General features: G+C 41.8%; 1 protein-coding gene across 3 annotated transcripts; it reads left to right on the forward strand.

Annotated features, from left to right (window-relative positions):
- Positions 1-6,720: 6,720 nt before the first annotated feature.
- Positions 6,721-24,089, forward strand: LOC116517201 (major prion protein homolog). Of its 3 annotated transcripts, none has more exons than XM_032230054.1 (2): positions 6,721-6,801; positions 22,584-24,089. In XM_032230054.1, the coding sequence occupies exon 2, from the start codon at positions 22,595-22,597 to the stop codon at positions 23,300-23,302; it is 708 nt and encodes a 235-aa protein (XP_032085945.1). In that variant the 5' UTR covers positions 6,721-6,801; positions 22,584-22,594; the 3' UTR covers positions 23,303-24,089. The 3 variants fall into 3 exon arrangements, with proteins under 3 accessions (XP_032085945.1, XP_032085943.1, XP_032085944.1); XM_032230052.1 differs by lacking the exon at positions 6,721-6,801 and adding an exon at positions 12,129-12,383; XM_032230053.1 differs by lacking the exon at positions 6,721-6,801 and adding an exon at positions 12,628-12,980.

The raw sequence follows: 24,089 nt of genomic DNA on the forward strand, positions 1-24,089 counted from the left end.
CAATACTTTAGAAATAGGGAATGGAAATTACATGAAAAAAATGTCCATTTAGGACTTAATATTTATTCCATAGACAGCTAGTAAAATAAGCTAGTAGTAGTAGAGGTAGTCTTGACTTACAACTGGTTGCTTAGTAACCATCAAATTGTTCCCCCTCAAAACTACTGATCACCTGGATTCAAAGTTCTGACATCCACCCCTGTTGCATTTACTTAATGACTACCACAAAAAATGAGGCATGGTCACATTATTGTGATGGTCCTAAAGAGGACCAGGCTCAATTATAGGTTTGAGGAGAGACATACAGTGCGATCCTAACACTGGCCACATTTCATATTATCAGCAGTTTTCTTCTCCAAAATAAACTGGGAAGGGAAAATATGCTCTTGAAGCAAAGGCATTGGAAGAATTCCCAGTATGTGCATTCTCTCTGCATCATCAAACACATAAGGAGCATTGGAGCTCATTTCAGCCTCAAATCTGGGAAAGAAGAATGTAACTGGAAATTCTTAGATTTGTCTACAGATGTCAGTATTGCAACAGAATTGAGTCTGAAAATGTCTTTGTGTGCTTTCTAACTTGTCTGTCTTCAGATGCTAATGGAAAAAGGGGCTCCAGAGCCTCTATGATGGCAAAGCTATGGCATGCGTGTCAGAGATGGCACACAGAGCCTTCTCTGTGGGCACGCGTGCCGTCACCAGCTTCTCTTCTGGTTTCTGGCATGCACATGCGTACCGACCAATTGGTCTTCACACACTGGAGTGCCGAAAACCAGAAGACCAACTGGCCGGGGCACATGGGCACCAGGGGTAGATTCCAGCCAGCTTTACTGCTGGTTCGCTCGTTCACACGCTTCAGCTGCGTGCATGCACAGTTCGATTAACATTGTTCGGCACATGCACAGAACTCAAAAACATGATGGTGGTGGTGACAGCAGCAACCAGGGAACTGGTTGGGGGCATGGCATGCCTGGGTCACTGCTGGTTCCAGCGACCCAGGCCGCCATACCACTATCAGTTCAGCTGAACCGGGCCGAACCGGTAGGAACCCACCACTGATGACTTTGCTGGAAACCCAAAGACCAGCTGGTCGGCACACACTTGCACACTGGGCATCTGGTTTTTGGGCTTCTGGCATTCTGGCGCATGCACAGACATGTTCTGGTTTGGGCACTTGGTGCCGAAAAGGTTCTCCATCACTGCTATAGGAGAATTCATGTTACATCTGTCCTCAACTTCTTACACAATTCATTCCTGGAAAAAACAAGTACTTTGTTAAAAAACTAATGATCGTATATAGGTAGTGCTCAATTTACAATCATAATGGATCCTACCCAATGCAGTTCAAGACATGTTAATTAAAATAGACACACCAACAACAATAGAAAAAGAAAGGGAGAGAGGAGTGGAGAATGAAAGGAAGACGGGGGAAAGAAGAAAGAGGTAAGGAGAGGAGGATGGAAAGGAGAGAAAGAGGAGGAGAGAGGGTAGAAAGGGGAAGAGGAAGAGCAGGAGTAGGAGAAAGGTACAGGAAGAAGGAAGGGAAAGGAGAGGAGGAAGGAAGGAAGTAGAGAAGGGGGGAGGGAGAAAAGAAAGGGAAAATAAGGTGGTGTTATAACAGGAGGAAGGGATGGTAAACAAAGCAACCCAAACTGTATATTATAACCTATTAAATGAAATAATAAATGTATAAGAATGATAAATGTTAAAACACTTGTAACCAAACGACATGCTGTATATGATGATGGGTTTTTTTTGTGTGTGTATGTATGTGTGGTTTTTTTCCTGTTTATTTATTTATTTATTTTTTACTGTTGTGGGTATGTGTTGCCTATGTAACAAAAATAAAATTAAAAAAAAAGATATGTTAAGCATGTGACAATAGATATAGTTAAATAAATAATTGATAATGATAATAATGTATACATATGTATTGCTATGATAAGTAATAATTGGGTATGAATATTGAATGATACCTATGAAAGGAAGATTAGAAATTTTTTGGTTATATATAAAGGTTAATAAAAAAGAACTAAGTTAAATTTAGTTAAGTTTTGATTATTAGGGGGGAAATGTTATGATAAAGGATACAGTCAAACAAAGGAGGGATAATGATAACAACATGTGTGTGTGTGTGTGTGCGCGCGCGCGCGCGCATGCATGCCTGCATAGATGGGTACAACATAAGGAATTGGATGTAAATTGTAAACAGTGATTTGGAAAGGAGGATTAGAAATTTTTGTTACTAAATATTATGGATGTTTAGCCAGAATAGGCCATAAGGATTCAGTGTTATTGGAGGATATTAGAAATAGCAAATGAAATGCCAGTATGTGGTTATGTTTTAAATCTTGGTATATTTTATGATGATGGATGTTTAAACAATTACAGTCAAATGAAAATCGAGTTATGATGATGGTAATATGTATAAACATATCTGAGTTAAAATACTTGATTTAATATGAATTATGGTTGATGACTGTGGAAGAGACGCACGAAAGTCTTTTGTAACCAACTGATACACTTTCTACAGTATGTAAAGAAGGAGGATTCTTTGTGTTGTGTCTGTTTTGAAAAATAAAAATAAAAAAATTATATACAAAAAAAAGACATGTTAAGCGTAGTGCCTATGTGATTGCCACACTTAATGATCCCAGTCCGTCCTCTCCTTAATGCAGTCATTAAGCAGCACACAGGATGCCTCAAGGAAAGGAAATGCCCTGGGGTGTCTCGTGCAGACCCAGACCCAGATTGCAGCATCTCCCCAACTCACCCATGGCCTCCCCTGGGCCTCCCAGGATCTCCCCATCCCCTGAGGCACCCATGTCCCACTTCCCACCATGCTTCAGGCAGGATTCATAAGTCCTTCCATTTAGTGTCATTGTAATTTTGAGTTGTTGCTGAACAAACAGTCATAAATCAAGGACTACTTATACTACATGTGCACCCCTGAAGCACTTGTTTGTCTTTGAATCCAAAGCACTGCACATTTAGGAGCATAGAAACACAGAAGACTGATAGCAGAAAAAGACCCAGAAGTCCATCAAGTCTGCCTTTGAAGTTTTTTTGTTTATTTTTGTTTTATTATTTACTTCTTCATTTAATATTCTTTTATTTATTTATTACTTCAAACTAAAAAAAAAATCTGGTTTTGGAAAAACCCCTTCCAACTTTATTGGAAAATATTTGAATGCTGTTCTGCCCACTGAACTCCAGCTCAAACTGCCCCATTCCAACTTCAAAACACATCTTTCAAACATGAAACAGATTTTAGAGCCCCAGATGGTCCAGAAAGCATCAGAATACTTCCAGTAAGTATCTGGAAGACCTCTTCAAATTGAGAGCATTTCACAGTTAGAAACTTTGGCACCACACCAGCTCAAACATCAGAAGTAGCTGTTACTGTATTATGCATTCAATACAATCAATTAAATTGCCATTAGGGTTTGCATTAAGAGAAATATAAAATGCTCCATAAACACTTGGTGCACACTTTCATTGTACAACTCTATCCCTTTTCCCCCTAACCACATGGTTGTTTATTAAAATGCTCCCAACAGTATCATTTTTTCTCAGAGAGGAAAAATGTCATCCCCTTGGTCACTTTTCTGGATCTTCTCCAAAACTGTATTTTATTTATTTGCTGGACTTACATGGATAGAGAGGTGGTTGGGTGGGTGGATGGAAGGATAGATGATAGATAGATAGATAGATAGATAGATAGATAGATAGATAGATAGATAGATAGATAGATAGATAGACAGACAGACAGACAGACAGACAGACAGACAGACAGACAGACAGACAGACAGACAGACACAGAAGCAGAGAAGCAGAGAAACAGAGAAACAGAGAAACAGAGAAACAGAGAAACAGACAGATAGAATCTCCCTGCCTTTTTCTGTGATTTCATAGCACAATTTTGCTATGACAATAAACAGCTTGCTCACCAGTTTCCTCTCCCTCATTATCTGGCATGTTGAGGGCAAAGTATTACATTTGCCAGTCTTTGAGAGAATTTCAAGTATTCCGGAAATTATTACTGGAGTTGGTTCATGCATAAAGTGTCACAGGTTCCTTTATCTGCAGTGCAAAAAAGCACAAGAGGGCAGCAGAGAGATAAAAACAGCTGCATACATTTGAGGCCACCTACCATAGTGTTCACTTGGATAACCATATCTTGAGCTGGTAGTCCTAGCATCAAATTACCAATAGCAGTTTTAAGAAAGATTTATAGTGATCTTTTGATGGGCAGCAATTGAGAACTTGTAATGAGTGAAGATGCACACAGTGATAATCAACTATCTTTCTCCAAAAACAATATAGGAAATGTCCAATAGTCTTTGTACAATTAGATCATCACCAGAGACCCTCTACAAATGTATATCGGTCACCTTTGAACAAAGCCCATGTAGCAAAAGCTTTCTTTTAAAATAAATAAATAAGAAAACTTGTTATCAGAAATACTGCAACTTCAATTAAATTGTGTATATGAAATCCAATCACAATTCTTCATTGTATATGCACACATACACAATATTATATATCTGTAATGATAGCATAAATATGAAAAATCAACTGTATTAAATGTTATATTCTATAAACAATATAAACAAACTTGATCAGGGAAAAATATGAGAGCGGGGGTTTAAAAAACGTATGATTTTTCTTTCTATAAACTTACAACTGGTATCATGTTCTGCAGCTTTCAATTTAATTATATTTCTTTTTTCCCAGCTGTGTCATCAAATTCTCCTGCTCCTTTTAACGGATGCCAACATTTGCTCTTTTTTAAATAGGAACCAATAATTATATCTGTAAATTGGATTGGCGTGGGAAAATATGCTTGGAGGAAATGAAATTTATGACAACCTACATTCACACAGTAGTTTATAGAATACCAATAGAAGGAAGCATTTGTAGCTCAGGATTGAACTTTGGAGTCCTTAGTTCTCTCTGAGCTTGGTTGCTTGCTTACAGACCTTTTATTACCCAACTAGGTAACATCATCAGTGCTAAAGTGAATAAACTTTGTTCTTTGTTTATATACAGTGGCTTGCCCTTTCAATATTGGTAGCAGAGTTGTTATCTTTTTGGTAATGCATCAATTAGGCTACTGACTATTGGATTGCCTGAGTGGTTTCTTGATTTGGTATTGTTTATTGATTGATTGTCATTATTAATCCTCATGTTAATCGCTGTTTATCTGTATAGGGATTGCTGGTGAAGAAGTGTTCTTTTGTTTCCTTTTTAGCTTTTTGATTGTCTCTATTGAATGGCATAGGTTACAGAATTACAGTGCATCTTCACATATCAAACCAGACTATTTGGAGCTACAAATTATGCTATAATTGTGCCAAACAATCCATTAACACCAGTGAAGCTTCCACAAGAAGAGATGTGAACTTCCATAGCCTGTTCAATTTAGCACTTGATCCAAGATTTTGAAAACAGTCTCTGTTTCATAGGGATTAGAAGAGAAAGAGGATTGTTCTGGATATCAACTGAAGCTATGTTTCTCAGATTTGGCCATTTGAAAATGTGTGAACTTTCCCATGCTGGCTGAGAAATTTGGAAAGCTGAAATCAACACATCCAAAAATTGCTAAATTTGAGAAATAAATTAAAAAGCAACTGCAGCATTTTTTTAAAAAGGAGAGAGGGTAGGAAGGGGAAGAGAGAAGGTACGAGTAGGGAGAGGTAAGGAAAGAAAGAAGGGGAAGGAGAGGAGGAAAGAAGGAAGTAGAGAAGGAAAGGAGAGAAAAAAGAAAAGAAAGAGAAAATAAGGGGGTGCCATAACAGGCGCTAGGGATGGTAAACAAAACAATCCAAACTGTACCTTATAATCTTTTAAGTGGAATAACAATAGTATAAGAATGGCAAAGAAAAAGAATAACCATGTGAATGTATACCTAGAATTGTATGTAAGAGAATAAATGACAGTAAGAATATATAGCACAATATAGGTAAACAATATTTGATTATAAATAGCTAAGTATAAATAAATATAGAATTGTACATAAAAATGGATAACGAATAAGGAGACCATGAATGCAAAATAGAAATGTATAGAAGGGAAAACACTAACTGCAAAGAAACCGATACGGAACTGCTGTATGATATATGATGGAACTTCGTGTTCCTATGTTGTCTTAAGTCATGTGTTTGTTTTTGTTGATGTGTTTATGTGTTTAAAATAAAACACTCTGGTGCTCTAAAGGGCCAATTACATACTGCAGTTGAAAAAAAGGCTCTATTTTTAGTCTTTTTATTCCAGAGAAAAACAGCCTTGTACTGAACCAGCCCAAAGTACATTTATTTTCCTATGAAAAGAAATCCTCCTTTTGTGACTTGCTTCTCCCAAAATGTTACCATGATGAGGATCTTTAAAAACAGCCAAAAGATTTACTTCATATCCCTGACTTAGAAAAAGTCTCTATACAGAATAGAGTAGACTATTTTATTGCCCAAGTGGGATGAGACGCACAAGGAATTTGTCTCCGGTGCTCTCAGTCTGCATGCAAAACAACAAAGTAATATTAGTCATAATAACGATACCAATAAGAGAAGGTAGTAAACTGATGAGAGAATAATCGTAATATAGCCATTCTACATGGCTAAATATAGTTAGACCTAAGATAGTGCTGTGAGAGTTAGATGTTCAGCAGAGCTGTGTCTAGTTACTTTGGCATGCAATGCCCTGTAGCGGCGTTATGAAGGGAGGAGTTACAACAATTTATGTCTGGGACATGAAGGCCCGCAGATGTTTTCTCAGCCCTATTTCTGCAGCATCCAGGTCATAGGTAGGTACTGTAAATGAGAGAGGGGGGGGAAGGGAGAGAGAGAAACAGAATTTATAAATATACCTTCAGATTGTTTTTAAAAAGCATTCAATGTGGCTTTTTTTAAAATGTGGGAAAAAATATCACATAGCTAATATGGAATCTCAGTATCCATGGGCATTCGAAAGATTTTTTAAAATCCCTATCATAATTTCTGCTAATAAAAAAGAGAGCCCACATTGTTTACTCTAACTGTCTCTTCCAGGAAAACGCTCACATGATCATGTTTGGTCAGGCAATAAGAAGGGCTTGATTGTTGTGTTGATTCATACAACACAAATCAGAACCGTGGCACAAGCAATGCTCAAAGAGCTACTTTGTAGAAGCAGAATACATGCCGTCTCTTGCTAAATATGCTGTGGCTGCTTATAGGTCTTTTGCAATAGAAGTGGCAATTGTTTGCTATTGCATAAGCCAATGTAAGTAGGTCATGGATAAAGCCAGAACACAATATGCATGTCACTCTGAGTGACCAGGAATTTCCAAGTGTGAAAGCGTCCCAGATAGATTATTTTTGGACAGTAGGAAGCCCTTCCTCCAGGCTTCTTATAGTGCATCCCATCACAAATCTGGTTCCCATAGCAATAGCCACCCATCAGCTTTTTTATTGCATCAGTGCTCCTCGACCTAAATGCAGATTCATTTAGCTCTTAAGAAGCTTATTTTCATTTGTGAAATAGCTTTTGATATGTAGGCTATACTGAAATGCCTTCATGCATAATTCACTTGAAGTCCTAACAAATATCTACCTTGTAGTTAATGAAAAACAGGAGATGGCATATGAATGAGATAGAGTTATTATTATCCATTGTGTTAAGCCAGGCCTTTTTTAAATCTTGGCTTGCCTGGTTAGCTACAGCAGCCTAGAAGTGTCTTATATTTTAAGGTTATAATCAGTTGGTAATGAAAACATGCCCTGAAAATATTATTCCATATAAATTAATAGAAAGGCTTTCTTTATAGATATAGGTAGATTTATTATTTTAAAATTGTTTTTGTTTTAAGTGTTTCAGTTTGCTCTTCCATGGCTTCTAGAGTTTTGATTCTGGTTTAATGAGAATAAACAATTATTTTCTTCCCAAGTCTCACTTCATAGACATATTCTTTCTTGCCCAAATCGCTTCCTGTTATACCTTCCCCTCCCTAAGTGTAAGTTTGCCAACTAATGTAGGTGAGTTGTTATCTTCAAAGGATTGTGGCTCTTGTTAAACCTGTAGAAATTCTTGCTAATTTCCTGGCTAGCCTTTGTCTGCAATTACCAACTTTTACTTGACTTGACTTGATGTCATTAAACTTGACTTGACTTGCTAATCCCTTGTAAAAAAACCACACGCACAAGAAAAATAGAAATTTGTATTTTATCAAATCAAATTATTGTTTGTCGACACAGATTGATCACGATTTTCTTGGCCTTGGGGCAAGTGTTTGATCATCCCATCTTGGAGTACCAATAATTGAATTTGCAATTTTCCACATGCCCAAATGGGTATTCTGTCTTGAGTCATACCTTCTACAATTGACAGACCTGTACAAATCAATTTACCCTCTGGCAACTGCTAGCTAAATATTTCCATTATCAACTCTAGCACTTAACTATGCTTGGAAACAAAACTGAAATCCAACCAAGCACTTGCGATGGTTAGCCAAGGTTCCTTCCCCCTATTACTCACAATTTCCCTGCAATGATTTTCTTGGAAGTTCCCTCCATCAATAGGTAAGTGTTCTGTGGTGATTAAAAATGCAATGACTTCCTAAAAAAAGATCCTCACTTCTCTGAGGTTTCCCACATCTTTGTTTTTATTGCCATTATTAGCTCCCACCAGGACCTTGGAGAGGTTTCTGTGGTTGACCTTTTCCTATTTTCTTTACAAACACCTGGACTCCAACTTGGCTTTGGGGGAAAAAAACCTGTGACTGTCTTGAAGGTTGCTGAATACACAGGTTTTCTCAGGAAGTGAGCGCAACCATCTGATCCAAGTGTCCAAGGACAAAGTTTCAATCAGATTAAACTATAAAGGCAAATTGAATGAAGAAGAGCAAGGTGAGAGAAACTTGTTCCAGCAGGTTGTAGATGTTTAATGGATTGGATTTTATTCCAGTTTGCTGAGGAAGGGTTGCTAACCATGAATTTTGAGGAATAGAGAGCTCTTGACTGAGATTCCAGCGTGGTGCCTTATGATCTCGAACCTATCTGATCAACAAATTCATTGGGCAAGCTGGAAATTAACTATTACTTAACCTAGCTTATTAGGAGCGTGGCGGCTTGAGACATTGGCAGGAGGTTAGCAAGCCCACATTCGAGATGCAAAAGCTGCCATGAGGCAGGGTTGAGCAATGGTCTTTCACTCCAGCTCCTGCCGAGGATATAAAAGGAGCTCCCAACTGGGTGTCTCCATGGTAACGGTGATGTCACCGGCTAATCCTTTCAACCTGGAAGCGCTTCGCGGGACTGCAAAAAAACAACAACAGTCTATTTCCTTAAAGCAACTGATGAAAGAAATGTCCTTCTGGGTTCAGCTCCAAGTGGGGAAAAAGACACTGGGGACATGGAAGCTGCTTGGAAAGATGGTTTATTGGTGGACAGGGCCACGTGGCTTGAGCCCTGAACAGAAAAGGTGATCACATGCTTCAATGTTGGTGGAGAAGAAGAGAAGGGCCGAGGGAGGGGCTTGCTAGGCTTTTTATAACCTGTTCAGTCCCACCTCTCTGTTTCCTGTTCCTGTGTAAGAAATGTATTCTGATTGGTTGTCAGACTCCCATAGGGCCATGCAGGGGCAACTCTCTGGGCTGTGTTTTGAATCCAGGTTTAGTTGAGTTCTCAGATGCCATGTGGTCAGTTGAGTAAAGGGCCAATATTATCATGCCTTTACTCCCATCCCCCTTGGGGCTGCAGTGGAGAAATCTTTATTATGTAAAAGGGACTAGCTTGGCCTTCTTAATGGCCCATTAACAGTGGGGATGGGCAGGAAGCTACAGGCAACTATTCTGTCTTTTAAAACATGTTTCTTTCTTTTCATATCCAGAGAAATATTCTGCCTTTTCAATATTTCCTAGGATAATTCATTTTTCTGGGAGAGGGTTGGATGATAACTTCCGACAAAACAAAGAAACAAACACTAAAATAATACAGTTCAAATAAATATATATTTGCTCCATGTGGTAGAACTCTGTAGTGGTTGAGTAAATTGAGCGACCATCTCACTGTGCAAGTGAAGGGATCCATGTCTTGATGCTTCCCATGCTATCGAAGGAAATCAAAATACACGCCTACAAAATATTTATTTTTTTAAAAAAAGAAACAGATTGGGGAAATTGTTCCAGGCCATTTTAGCCATTCTAGCCATTCTATCTGTTATCAAGTTTTTACCTTAAGAGGTATTATTAAGGATTTCCCAACAATGAGTCACTTCCTTAAGATTCTTATATGTGAACCACATCCCTGTGACTAATGAAACCATACCAGGGCCATTGTTATTGTTAGCTCGCCTTTCCTCCAAGGAGATCATAGTGCTGGGAATTTTTCTTACCCCCGTTTGGCCAAAGGCATTTAATCCTTTCACCTTCCCCTAGCATTGATTAAAACTGGTCTCCTCAGCTTTTCTATTGCCCAGAAAGCCTTTAGGAAACAAGGTGGCATCCCATAGCAACTCTCTAGCAGGGGGCCTACATAGGGAAATTCCTTAGATCTCCTTACCAAGCTTCCAGCTCTAAATAAACACAGTGTTGTTGTGTGTTCCAGCAAAGAGGGATGAGTGGGAGCACGCTGGAATCTGCCTAGCTTGTTGGAAATGCAAACACACCCAGATCTTTCATTCTGCTTTTTACTTTGGCCTTGGCTGGTACCAAGTTCCCGCACAAGCTAATGCTGGGCTGTTAAAAGGTTTTTAAGACCTGAATTAATAAAGTATCATCCAGAAAACAAAGGCAATTTGTATCATTGACTACACCAGTCAAAATTATAAGCCTAATTCATTGAACTATGGTTCGTTAGCAATGTCGCATGGAATACAGATAGTCCTTGACTCACAACAGTTTATTAAGTGACTGTTGGCAATGGCACTGGGGAAAAAAGTGGCTTATGAACATGTTTCACAGTTACGACCGTTGCAGCATCGCCACGGCCATGTAATCAAAATTTGGATGCTTGGTAAACTGACTCGTATTTATGACAAGTGCAGTATCATGTGATCACCCCTTGTGACCTTCTGACAAGCAAAGTTAATGGGGAAGCCAGACTCACTTAACAACTCTGTTACTAACTGACCATTGCAGTGATTCACATGGCAACCTATGGCAAGAAAAATCTTAAAATAGGGCAAAATTCACATAACTGTCTCACTTAGCAACAGAGATCTTGGGCTCAATTGTGGTTGCAAGTCAAGGACTCCTTGTAAAACATCATTAGCAAGATTCACACAACACTCCCAGCCATAAATCACAGCTGACAGGCAAGAAAGGGTGGCTTAGCACACCATCCCAGCAAATCCAACCTTGGTTGTACCTTGGTTTGTGAGTCTAGCCAAGAGTAGCTTATGCACACATCCAGTGGAGGGATACAACCGGTACGCCCCAGTACGGGCATACCGGTGTCTGCTGGGAGAACCAGGTACTGTTCCAGTACGGTGCTCCGGAGGGCCCACCCACCCACCCACCCGCGCTCCTTACCTGTATTTGAGCTGTTTGGGGCTTCTGCACATGCGCAGGGAGCGTATGGCACCTGCGCGACCCTCCGCCGAGCAGCTGGAGTGTTGCGGAGGCATTGAGGCTCTGTGAGCTTGGTTGTTTTCTTGCAATGGATGGAAGCTAATTGAAGACAGAAGCAACCTACAACTAAAGAGACATTTCCTGACAATTACAATTAATGGCTTGCCTCCAGAAGTTGTAAATGCTCCAACACTGGAGGTTCTTAAGAAGAGGCTGGACAACCATTTGTCTGAAATGATATAGGCCAGGGTCTCCTGCTTGAGCAGTGGGTTGGACTAGAAGACCTTCAAGGTCCTTTCCTACTCCGTTATTCTATTACCCAAACTGGTAACACCATCAGGAGGGGTACTTTCAAATTTGCAAGAGTCTATTAATGCCAGATTTCAACAAAGACAGAACTAGAGCCTTTATTGTTCTGGACTCCCTCGAAAGGATGACATTGCACGAATGCATACACCAAGGGAACCACTCGACTCCAGCCGCTTCTCTGCCACCTTCCAATTGGCGGAAGCATAAACAGATGGCCCTGGTGTATTTAGAAAGAGCGCTGGCGTCACGAGCTGGCCAAGTACTGTGCAGATATTGTTTCCACCTCCCCTCCTGGCTCAGAGCTGAAAGGATTAGCCTCCCAGGAGCTGCGGCGGAGCGCTCCTCCTCCCTTCCTCCTCATCCACCACCACCACCACCACCACTTCCTCCTGGCTGGAAAAAAGCGCTGTCTGAACCGCGCGCAACAGCGACACTCGGCTTTGCCAAAGCCCAGGCAGGCGCGCGCTCGGTGACTTGCTCAGTCGCATTGCACTTCGCATCTCCAGGACTTCGGGAAGAGACGGACGCAGGTGAGAGGAGGGAGTTGGGGTTCAGCAAAGAGGCTGAGGCCGATGGGGAAGAGAGACCAAAACGCCCAGCCTGTTCGCGGAAGGCTCATCCTGAGACGGAGGTGCGTCGTTGGGTTCGATCCGCCCAACGGTGGATCGAACCCAACCCAACGAACCCAAGGATCCGCCCAACGTTTTCTAGGTCGGCCACACTCGGAGGGGAGCGCGAGTCAGAGGAGGGCTCAGCTCGATTTGGGGAAGGAAGGGGGTCGGGGGAAAGTGTGAGAAATCGCCTCCCACGACCCCTTCTGCCCGGCAAAGCGGTGGCTCCAGACGCTGCTCGTGTCTCTGTTGGACCCACGCCGAGCGAGAGAATCCCAGAAGGCCGGGGAGGCGAGGAGGATGAAGCTGGGTACGGTTGACAGACTGGGGTGACTTCGCCCCTGCGTGGAAAAGCCACTTCCCGTCAGCTGCTTCTGCCCCCAACTCTAATCCTCTCTACGCTAGCAGCGGAATTCAAGAAAATTCTGCCGGAGTCTCACTTTCCCTCCCCTGTTCCTCCTACTCGGCAAAATCCTGCTGGGGTTTACTTGTTCCCCCTTTTTAAAATGTTGGCAGGTAAGCTGACTGCGTCTTGCATAGTTTCTTACTTTAAATCTTCCCCTCGTTGTGTCCGGCTTGATCAGTTGCACTGAATTCAAAGGGAGAGAAATTTCATTTTTTCTTCTTCTTCTTCCCTTTGTACGCCACCGGTAATTTTATACCGCTTTTCTTCTTTGGCACTGCTAAGCTGCACTTGTTGTAACCTTTCCTTCTTCCACTCTTGGCCCTTAATAATATAAGATGCTATTTCTGGAGCTCCAGGGTATGTATGTATGTATGTATGTATGTATGTATGTATGTATGTATGTATGTATGTATTTATTTATTTATTTATTTATTTATTTATTTATTTATTTGTCTTGTATGCCGCCCATTCCCGGAGGACTCCGGGCAGCTCACAAAAGACAAGGGAAAGGGGGGAACAAGACAAAGACAACATATTAAAAACAAAACCAACATTCACAATTTCTATGGAGGTAGATGCTTCTCAGCTCCCCCCAGCCTGCTGGAACAGCCAGGACTTGGTGGCTTTGCGGAAGGCCGGGAGGGTAGTAAGGATCCAGATCTCAACAGGGAGCTCGTTCCAGAGGGCCGGAGCTGCAACAGAGAAGGCTCTCCCCCGGGGAGTCGCCAGCCGACATTGGCTGGCAGATGGAATCCGGAGGAGACCCAACCTGTGCGATCTAATTGGTCTGAGAGAGGTAATCGGCAGGAGGCGGTCTCTCAGGTACTCAGGTCCGATGCCATGTAGGGCTTTATAGGTAGCGACCAGCACCTTGAAGCGGATTCGGAGACTAATAGGTAGCCAGTGCTTTTTTTTTTAAAAAAAAAAGATATGTTACATAGAATTCCAAATGTATTGCAGTATTCTGGCCCTTCGGGGTTCAGGCTCGTGTTTCAGGATCCTAGGAAGCTGCCTTTTCTCCAATCTTACCATTTATCCCTCTATAATCATAATAAAAACATAGATGTTGCTTAAGGATGGAGCCCTTAATGCTCTCTGAGCTTCCTTGTTTGCTAGCAGATGTTTCGTTATCCCTCTAGCACAGAAATGGGCATCCTTTCCTTTCAGGTAGAACCTGACTTAGAGGCATTCATTTAGTTTACCATTCGGAGCTACAACCACACTGAAAAAAGTGACTTATGACTGATTTTCACACTTACAGTGCAATCATTGTAGCATCTTCATGGTCGCTTGGTCAGAATTTGGATGCTTGGAAACTGGCATGTATGATGGCTGCACTATCCTGGGTCATGTGATTGGCATCTGTAGCCTTCCCAGCTGGCTTCTGACAAGCAAAGTCAATAGGGAAGCCAGTTTCACTTAAATGATTGTATGATTCACTTAATAGATTTAGATTTTTTTTTAGATTTTATTTAGCATTTATAGGCCGCCCTTTTCCCTGAGGGGACTCAGGGCGGCTTACAATAGTAAGGGAAGGGGAGTGAAAGACAAAATACAGAAAAAAAATGTGAGATAACTAAAAAGTACTAAAACACAACATTCACTCAGCATTCGGGAGGGGCAAGAAAATTTATCCCCAGGCCTGACGGGCTAGCCAGATCTTGAGGGCTGTACGGAAGGCCTGGACTGTGGTCAGGGTACGAATCTCCACGGGGAGATTGTTCCATAGCGTCGGAGCAGCAACTGAGAAGGCTCTCCTCCGGGTGGTCGCCAGTCGGCACTGACTGGCGGATGGAATACGGAGGAGGCCCGCTCTATGCGATCTGATGGGACGCAGGGAGGTTATTGGCAGGAGGCGGTCTCTCAAATAGTCAGATCCACTACCATGGAGCGCTTTATGGGTGGTAAGTAAGACCTTGAATTGCACCCGGAGATCTACAGGCAGCCAGCGCAGCTCGCGGAGGATAGGTGTTATGTGGGCGAACCGAGGTGCGCCCACAATCACTCGCGCGGCCGCGTTCTGTACTAGCTGAAGTCTCCGGGTGGCTATATAGCTATAGTGGTTTGCTTAACAACAGGCAAAAAAGAAATAAAATGGGCCAAAACTCACTCAACAACTGTCTTGCTTAGCAACAAAAATTTGGGGTTTAGTTGTGGTTGTAAATCATGGATTACCTGTATTGTTATTATTTGGATCCCTTCTTTTACTAATTTATATAATACAATACAATAGCAGAGTTGGAAGGGACCTTGGAGGTCTTCTAGTCCAACCCCCTGCCTAGGCAGGAAACCCTATGCCGTTTCAAACAAATGGCTATCCAACATCTTCTTAAAGACTTCCAGTGTTGGGGCATTCACAATCTCTGGAGGCAAGCTGTTCCACTGATGAATTGTTCTAACTGTTAGGAAATTTCTCCTCAGTTCTAAGTTGCTTCTCTCCTTGATTAGTTTCCACCCATTGCTTCTTGTTCTACTCTCAGGTGCCTTGGAAAATAGTTTGACTCCCTCTTCTTTGTGGCAACCCCTGAGATATTGGAACACTGCTAACATGTCTCCCCTAGTCCTTCTTTCTATTAAACTAGACATACCCAGTTCCTGCAACCGTTCTTCGTATGTTTTAGTCTCCAGTCCCCTAATCATCTTCGTTGCTCTTCTCTGCACTCTTTCTAGAGTTTCCACATCTTTTCTACATCTGACCAAAACTGAATGCAGTATTCCAAGTGTGGCCTTACCAGGACATTATAAAGTGGTATTAACACTTCACGTGCTCTTGATTTTATCCCTCTGTTTATGCAGCCTAGAACTGTGTTGGCTTTTTTGGCAGCTGCAGCACACAACTGGCTCCTATTTAAATGGTTATCCATTAGGACTCCAAGATCCCTTTCACAGTTACTACTGTTGAGCAAGGTACCACCTATACTGTACCTGTGCATTTCATTTTTATTGCCTAAATGTAGAACTTTACTCTTTTCACCATTGAATTTCATTTTATTAGATAGTGCCCAATGTTCAAGTTTGTCAAGATCCTTGTATCTTTAGCCTATCTCTAGCCTATAATTTGTTATTGTATTTTGCCTCTACCTTGTGATCCAAGTCCATTGGGTGGATTACATGAATGCCCGCTCCCCAAACAAAGAGCAAAACAATAAAAGTTAATAACACTGAGTGATGTCAAGCTAACATCTACTATCCCAGCATAGAACAGGGACATGAAAACAAGCTGATTGCAAATGTTAGAACTAAAGGAAGAGTTTTAACTTGGCACCATTAAGGTAGCAGCATTTCATATTCACAGTGGCCATTTCTTAAGTGGCTCCTTCCAGCCAAAAGGGCCATCTTGCTTGTAGCCATCAGCCTCACTGGACTTGGCAGGAATATCCAGAACAACACCAGTAAAGAACTTGGAGGAGGTCTTATCTGAGAGAAGAGAAAAGGACACCAAAGACAATTAGGGCTTCTGCAGGCTAACCCATATGATGAAAGCCTCAGGGAATGAGATATGTTTAGCCTAACAAAGAGCAGATTTATGGGAGACCTGATAGCAGTCTCCCAATACCTGAAGGACTGTCACAGGGAAGAGGATGCCAATTTATTCTCCACAGCACCTGAGGGCAGGAAAAGAAGCAATGGATGGAGACTCATCAGAGGGAAATACAACCTGGAAATAAGGAGGAATTTCCTGACAGTGGGAATGATTAGCCAATGAAATAGCTTATCTCCTAGAGTTGTAGATGTTCAAGAAAAGATTGGGCAACCATTTGTCTAGGATGGAGAAAGGCCGCCTACCTTTAGCAGGAGATTGGACTTGAAGACCTCCAAGGTCATTTTCAGACCTGTGATTCTATGAAAGTCTGGCGCTCCAGACCATTATGTCTCAGTCCCAAGACTTTAAATGGGGTCTGAAAACAAGTACCAGCCCATCAAGAGCAAAGGGGATTGTAATATAACTAGACACCCATTTTCATGCACAGGAAAATTGAGGACTGCTCTTCGAAGAGGTTGTTTTTTTCTTGCTGTGCTTTTTCACAGCCCAGTTTAATCTTGATGAGGATGGCTGGGAAAGGGAGTTAAGAATATGCCCCAATAGAAGAAACTATTTCTTCATTCTTCTTATCAAGGGTGGCAGGGAAAAGTAGACAAAACTCCTTCCAGCTTTCTGTGCTGTACAGAAAAGATCCAAGGTCCTTCCAGGTCCTGCCATCAGCTGCTGCTTCTTTAAACTACAACCAAAATCAGACTCTTCTTTCCAGCACAATCATGTTTTTGGTGACAGCAATTTCTTTCCTTGGTCCACTGTGCTTAGCCTTCTTCCACTCCATTGTTAAATACGCCTAATTTCTTGGCTGCATTAGTACAAGTAGCCCTTGACTTAAAATTATTTGTTTAGTGACCATTCAAAGTTACAGTGGCACTGGATAGAGTGACTTGTGACCATTTTTTCACACTTACAACCATGACAGCATCCCCCAATCATGGGATCAATCTTGGCAACTGATGGTTACAGTGTCCAGGGGTCATGCGATCAGTTTGCATGACCCTCCGGCAAGCAAAGTCAACGGGGAAGCCAGACCCACTTAGCAATCGTGTTACTAACTTAACCGCTGCAGTGATTCACTTAACAACAGTGGCAAGAAAGGTTATAAACGGAGGCGAAACTCACTTAACAACTGTCTTGCTTAGCAATGGGAACTTGGAGCTCAATTGTGGTTGTGAATCAAGGACTGCGTTAGGGGATATTTTGCCCCTTGTTTTGATTCTCTCCAAGACAGCCTCAAAGTGACTTAAGAGGCATAGTGGATGTGACTATAGAAGTCCCTGGGGAAGGTTAGGGTACTTGGTCCACCTTCCCTAACATTGCACCTCCCCCACTTTATGTTTCCCTTCATTTCATTCCTTCCTGTTCAATCTTCTCCAATTCTATCTGGAAAGTCCTGCAGTTTTCCTGGCAACATTTTTCAAAAATGGTTTGCCCTTTTGTCCTTTCTTGGACTGAAAGAGAGGGACTAGATAAGGTCACCAACTGGATTTGTGCCTAAGGCAGGATTAGAACTCATGGTCTGTCAGCTTCTAGGCTGATGTCTTAGCCACCACACCAATCTACCTCTTTCATACCCTCACCTTTCTCTTCCATCTTTTCTGCTCTTGATACCCACTTTCCTGGAAACTTCCAGTAGCAATAGCAATAGCAATAGCTATTATAGACTTATATACCGCTTCATAGGGCTTTCAGCCCTCTCTAAGTGGTTTACAGAGTCAGCATATTGGCCCCACAGTCTGGGTCCTCATTTTACCCACTTCGGAAGGATGGAAGGCTGAGTCAACCTTGAGCCGGTGAGATTTGAACCGCCGAACTGCAGCTAACAGTCAGCTGAAGTGGCTGCAGTACTGCACTCTAACCACTGCGCCACCTAGACTCAGTAGGCAACTCTTTATTAAAGAGTTTTAATAAATTTTACAAATATTTCCCCTTCCCCTTCCCTCCCCTCCAACCCTTCCTCCCCCAACTTCCCAGAGCAAAATACAGGGTATAAACATTTAACAAACATACACTAACATAAGCTAACTAACTATAGCATCCTACCTCCCTCTTGTACTTTAACTCCCCTTTTATTAACCTAAATTTAGATAAATTATAACATTCCTTGTTCATTCATAAGCTAATTGAAATTTCTTAGTCTGACATTTATTTTGAATGTAATCAATCCATCTTCTCCATTCCAACTTGTATTTCTCATTTGAACGGTCCTTCAAATATGCTGAAATTTTGGGCATCTCTGCTAAATTTACTACTTTTAACGTCCATTCTTGAATAGTAGGCAATTCTTCCTTCTTTGAGGAGAAGACAATCTTTACCTGGGGAGAAAGAGGAAGCAAGAAGGAAAGCAGCCTTTTCTTACTGCAGTTTCCACAAAAATTAGGAGGACAGTGCTTTCCCTCTTCTTGCCAACTCCAGTCCACCATCCTTGAAGTAAAAGTCCCTTTGCTAACAGCTAGTCAGTTTCATATGTCAATGAAGATGCTCAATCATCCCAGTAGATGTCTAGAAGTTGAGTCATGGCAACTGGACTTCTTTCTACTCCTGTTGGTTAGAAACATGTCTCTGCTTATGCAAGTAGCCTATCAGTTTGAGTAAGTTGGTTGGAGGATCCTGGAGGATATATACAAGGAGGTTCCCCCCCACAACCAACTTGCTCTGACTGAAGAAGCTGCTTGCATAAGCAGCAAAATATTTCAAAACAATGGGAAAAGAAAAGTTGTCCTGTTCCCATGACTCAATTTCTAGACTCACCTTCAATTTGCTGGTCCCCCATGTTGGAACCCACAGGACCTAGCTACTTTTAGTCATGGCAGGCTCTGCCTACCTCCTCCCTGGGGTTGTTTCTTCCCTCCTCTTTCTCCTACTTTAGCTTAGGAAATTCCAAGTAGGGTAGACAAATGAGACAGGAAGAGGCTAGGAATGAGACTCACCCATTTCTGCTGCTCTAACTGATGGATCTTCTAGGCTGGTGACAATTGACAGGAAACAGAGCCCAAGGGGGAAACCAATGCAGCAGAAGTGCACCATTCCATAGTGACTCAAAACAGATACAGCAGAGACAGAATAGAAGCTGCTATGAGGACCACAAATGTGCTGTGCTTTCTTAAGAGTAGGTGAACGTCCCTAGGTAATGAGGGAAGCATGAAAAAAGTGCTTTCTAGCTGACCTGATTAGATTGCCAGATCTGCATTTGTGACTCCTCCAAATTAGGGATTTGTTTCTGAGATAATTTAACTCGCTGGCAATATAAACCCCTTGCTGGTTATACAGTCCCTGTGGTATTGCGTAATGCAGGGCTGGGGGTTGGGGAGCACTGGGTTCATTTCTACAAGCAATGAGCATGGGGCATCATAAAGTTGGATATGGTGTGCAAAGCATTTTACCACAATAATACTAAAAATGCCAGAGTGCCTTGTTTTCGTGTCATCCGCTTAAACGGAAAATCGGATCCTTCCAGATCAGCGAGAAGTATAAAAGGCTGACATAAAGCATTCAGTTTTGCAATCGTGCTGTCTCTCGCTGTGCACACAAAGCACCACAATGATCTACTTAGTGAGCAGCTGGGTCCATTGCAGGTGTAGCAAGGAATAAATAAAACCCTTGCATGATGAAAAGCAAGCAGTGCTATCGTGCAAAAGCTATAGGGTTAAAAAGGCATGTGGCTCCAATTGAATTGCTTTCTTTCTATCATTCTACAGATGCATAGGCATTCTTGCTGGCAAATTTAGTCCTGTCCTTTTGTTAGAAGAGTGTATGTATGTAGCATTCCTAGAAAACCTCGCCCAATCCTTGGTAAAGTCAATATACCAGGCTGAAATTATTGTTCTGTTATCACAAATGGTGTATATTTTAAAAACAATTCAAATGCATTCATAAAACAGCTTCAGCAGGCCCTGCAGATTTTACCAGATGGGCTGTCAGTCAGAACAGTTCCACTTAAATGGCGTCTGTAACAGCTCATGATTCCGTTGGATCCTCAAAAGCTTTGGGAATTGTGCAGTGCTTGTTTTGCTTGAAAATGATAAGGCTTAATGGCATTGTTATAAAAGAGATAGCTAGGGAACTTCCAGAGCCTCATTCTTGGTCTGTGAGAAAGGTTGGTTGCCTAGGAGATCAGATACCTCAAGGGCAAAGGAATCGCTTGCGCATCCTTTTCTCATATACTCATATACTCCCTAATGAAGTAGAAACCACACCTATCAAAGGATCTCTTTGTTGTGTTTTCATTGTCAAGGTTTAGAAGCGCAGCAAAAATTTGTTATTTCAACTTCATGAGCCCATGTTATAGTGTAGATTTTTTGCCTGTGGTTTCCAAGCATGCTATAAATTATATATATATGGTGTGTGTGTGTGTGTGTGTACTCATTGACCATCAATGAAACAATTGTTTGAATCTTCCCCAAATGTTTTTAGTAAGTTCTTTATTTTCTACCATGGCTTTCACTATATATGTTCTTGGTCATAATGGTGAAGAAATTATTCTACAGATTGGTCGTGTTTGAAAGTGGGAGATCCATGGCTTTATATCATATGGAGCATGTTAGATTGTAATGAATAATCAAAATAGCTTAAAATTTTAGCTTCTGTTCACAACACTCATGCTCAGATAAACTTCCCAGCTGTTTTAGCATAGCGCTTTCCACCACACAAAGAAGGAAAATTAAACAGAAATGCAACCACTGTATTATATCCCAGTTAGCCTTCAGGATTTCTTTGTTCTTAACAAAATAGATGCTAAAGCTAGCTTGAAATTACCTTTCTGACTTTTTACAGCTGAATTAAGGCAAGATCCAAATTCAGAAATAACAGAAGGATTTGTCTTCCTCATTAGTCTTACTAGCTTAACCACACCTACCAATAGGATGTCCAAGGAGTGCTTATCAACACCTTTCTATGAAGAATTGATACAAAAATTCTTCAACTTCACATCTTGTTTAAAAAGGGCAGTTTTGGCTGAAGACGAGAATCCATCAGCTTTTCTTTTCTAAAGAGACTCCTTTTGAGAATCCTAGGGCTGGAAGGAAAATTATTCTACAGATTGGTCGTGTTTGAAAGTGGGAGATCCATGGCTTTTTCAGAAAGATCTGCTCTTAAAGGCTCAGTGGCAGAAACTAAATCTTCGGAGGAAATTATGGCTTTATTGTTATCACACCAGAGGTGGGTTGCTGCCGGTTCAGCATGGTTCGGCCCCGGAGCAGCTGAGAGCGAACTGGTATGGTGGCTCTTTTGGCCTGCTCGTCTGCCCATGCTCTATACCTGTTTTTACGGCAAAAGGCAATTTTGCACACGGGCGCCTGTGCGAGTCCTGACAATCAGCTGGTTGTCGCAGGGGTGGTGGATTGTGCGTGCGCACGTGAACGGAATGTTTGTGCGCAATCAGCAAACTGATAGTGAAGTTAAGTGCAACCCACCACTGTATCACACTGGCCTCCAACTGCTATTGCAGTGTTTCTCAACCTTGGCAACTTGAAGATGTCCGGACTTCAACTCCCAGAATTCCCCAGCCAGCATGCTATTGTGGGATTCTCTCCTTTTGGGTTATCCTGTGTTTGGCCTTTTCAAGATGTTCAGATATTTATTTATTTACTTGCAATTTTTGCAAAAGAGTTGTTGGCTAAACATCTTCCTGTTGCAATGTTGGTTGTCGTATCTCTGACACCGTGACAAATAGAAGTTCATCGTTTCTAGCTAGAGTAATTCAGGCTCACTTTTTTTTTTTTAAATCCAGTGCAATTGGATAGACACCACTCACACTCTAAAACATACTGACATGTATAGAAAGATATGTGCTGAGCCATAATGCAATTTGTTTGGTTTTCTCCTATATGAATTGTGAGTTAGTCAATGTGCTGTGGTTAATTGGTGGCTAATAAGATAAAAAATGCATATAGGACTCCCACACTGACCTACATTGATCTGAAGATTTGTACAGTCTGTGTTTGAATAATCAGTGGAGCCCCTAAGATTTGTTTGTAATGTACAAGCTCTACAGGTAAAAGGGGACACTATTAACTTTGTTCCCTATCCTTAAAACGTAGACCTTTCTACAGCAAGTCAATTCAACTTCTGGTGTGAGCTCAAATGTAAAGTATAGGAAGGCCTTCTTAATTTCAGGGACCCTAAACTCCAAACTGTTCTTCCCTTAATGATTCTTCTTCTTCTGTTTGATTTGTAGAATAAGCAACAATGAGGAAATCCCTTGCGACCAGTTGGATTTTACTTCTCCTTCTCCTGCTCCAGATGGAGCCCTCTCTTTCCAAGAAGAAGCCTAAACCTGGTGGTGGCTGGAATACTGGGGGCCAACGCCCACCTGGTTACCCCCAGCAACATCCTCCAAACAGACCTAATTATCCACAAGGTGGTTACCCTCAAGGTGGTTATCCTGGGCAAGGAGGAGGCTACGGAGGAGGCTACGGAGGTGGCTATGGGGGCGGCTATGGGGGCAGCCAGTATGGAAAGCCCTGGAAGCCCAAATCACCCAAGATGAAGCATATGGCAGGAGCAGCTGTGGCCGGAGTTGCAGCAGGTGCATTGGGTGGTTACCTCTTAGGCCGTAGCATGTCAAACGTGCCGTTTATGTTTAGCAATCCTCAAGAGCAGCAGTGGTGGTATCAAAACCGCGACCGCTACTCCGACCAAGTTTACTACCCGAAGTATGACCAACCAGTTTCGAGGGACGTCTTCGTGAGAGACTGCACGAACGTCACGGTGACCCAGTACATGGAGCCCAGTGGGAACAGGACAGCAGATGAGATGGAGAGAAAGACAGTGACACAAGTGGTACACCAGATGTGCACTGAGCAATACAGGGTGATGTCAGGTGTCACTTTGCTGCTTGCCAACCCTTCTGTGCTTGTAATGGTTACACTGATTTTATGTTTCCTGATACACTGAGTTGTTTTCCTGAAGGTTCTCTCTTGTTGAGCTAGCAATGTGGAGAAGGGACCTCTAAAAAGCATACACCTGGTGGGAGAATACATTCTTGTGCATGCAATTTTTAGTGGGTGTGTTTAAGAGTTGTTCTATCTCTTAAGTATTCTTGAACATACTGGCTTCTTCTGAGCATACATGGTCCTTTCATAACCACCTGTGATTCTGTCTTTAGCTGCAAAACAGTTTTGGGTGGGGAAAGGAGGGACATAAGAACATTTTATAACAAACCCTGCCCATTCTCAAATATTGACCATTGAGTCTGCGCTTACACCCAATATAGTAACATACAGTACATAAGAATGGCCAAGTAATTCTTGGCCAGCTACTATTACTCTGCACCTTGCTAGAAAACTTTATTTTTATATTTAATGCAGCAGTCATTTTGCATTATCACAAAGTCTGTCTTTCCAAAGGACCAAGTGTATCTTCACAAGGGAAGGGTTTGCATTTTTAAAGGGCTTTGACAACCAGAGCTGATCGGTATTATAGCCTTGGAGCTCTTGAGTGACCCATCCACCATGACTGATTCACACATGGACATTTTGAAGGCTATTCCACATGTAAGAAAAAACATATTGCCTATGAAGCACAATTGCTGCAGATACACAGCATGTGATTAATCTTGCTGAAGGCAAGTAGCCTTGAAACCAAGATCCCAGCAGGCCTGGGGCTGTTGATCTTGATTGAACTTCAGCCCCATTACAACTGAGTGCATGTTGTGTTTTGTTTTTAAGTCGTTCTGTCTTGT

The sequence above is a fragment of the Thamnophis elegans genome, chromosome 13 (genome assembly GCF_009769535.1).
Source record: "Thamnophis elegans isolate rThaEle1 chromosome 13, rThaEle1.pri, whole genome shotgun sequence".
NCBI lineage: Eukaryota > Metazoa > Chordata > Lepidosauria > Squamata > Colubridae > Thamnophis > Thamnophis elegans.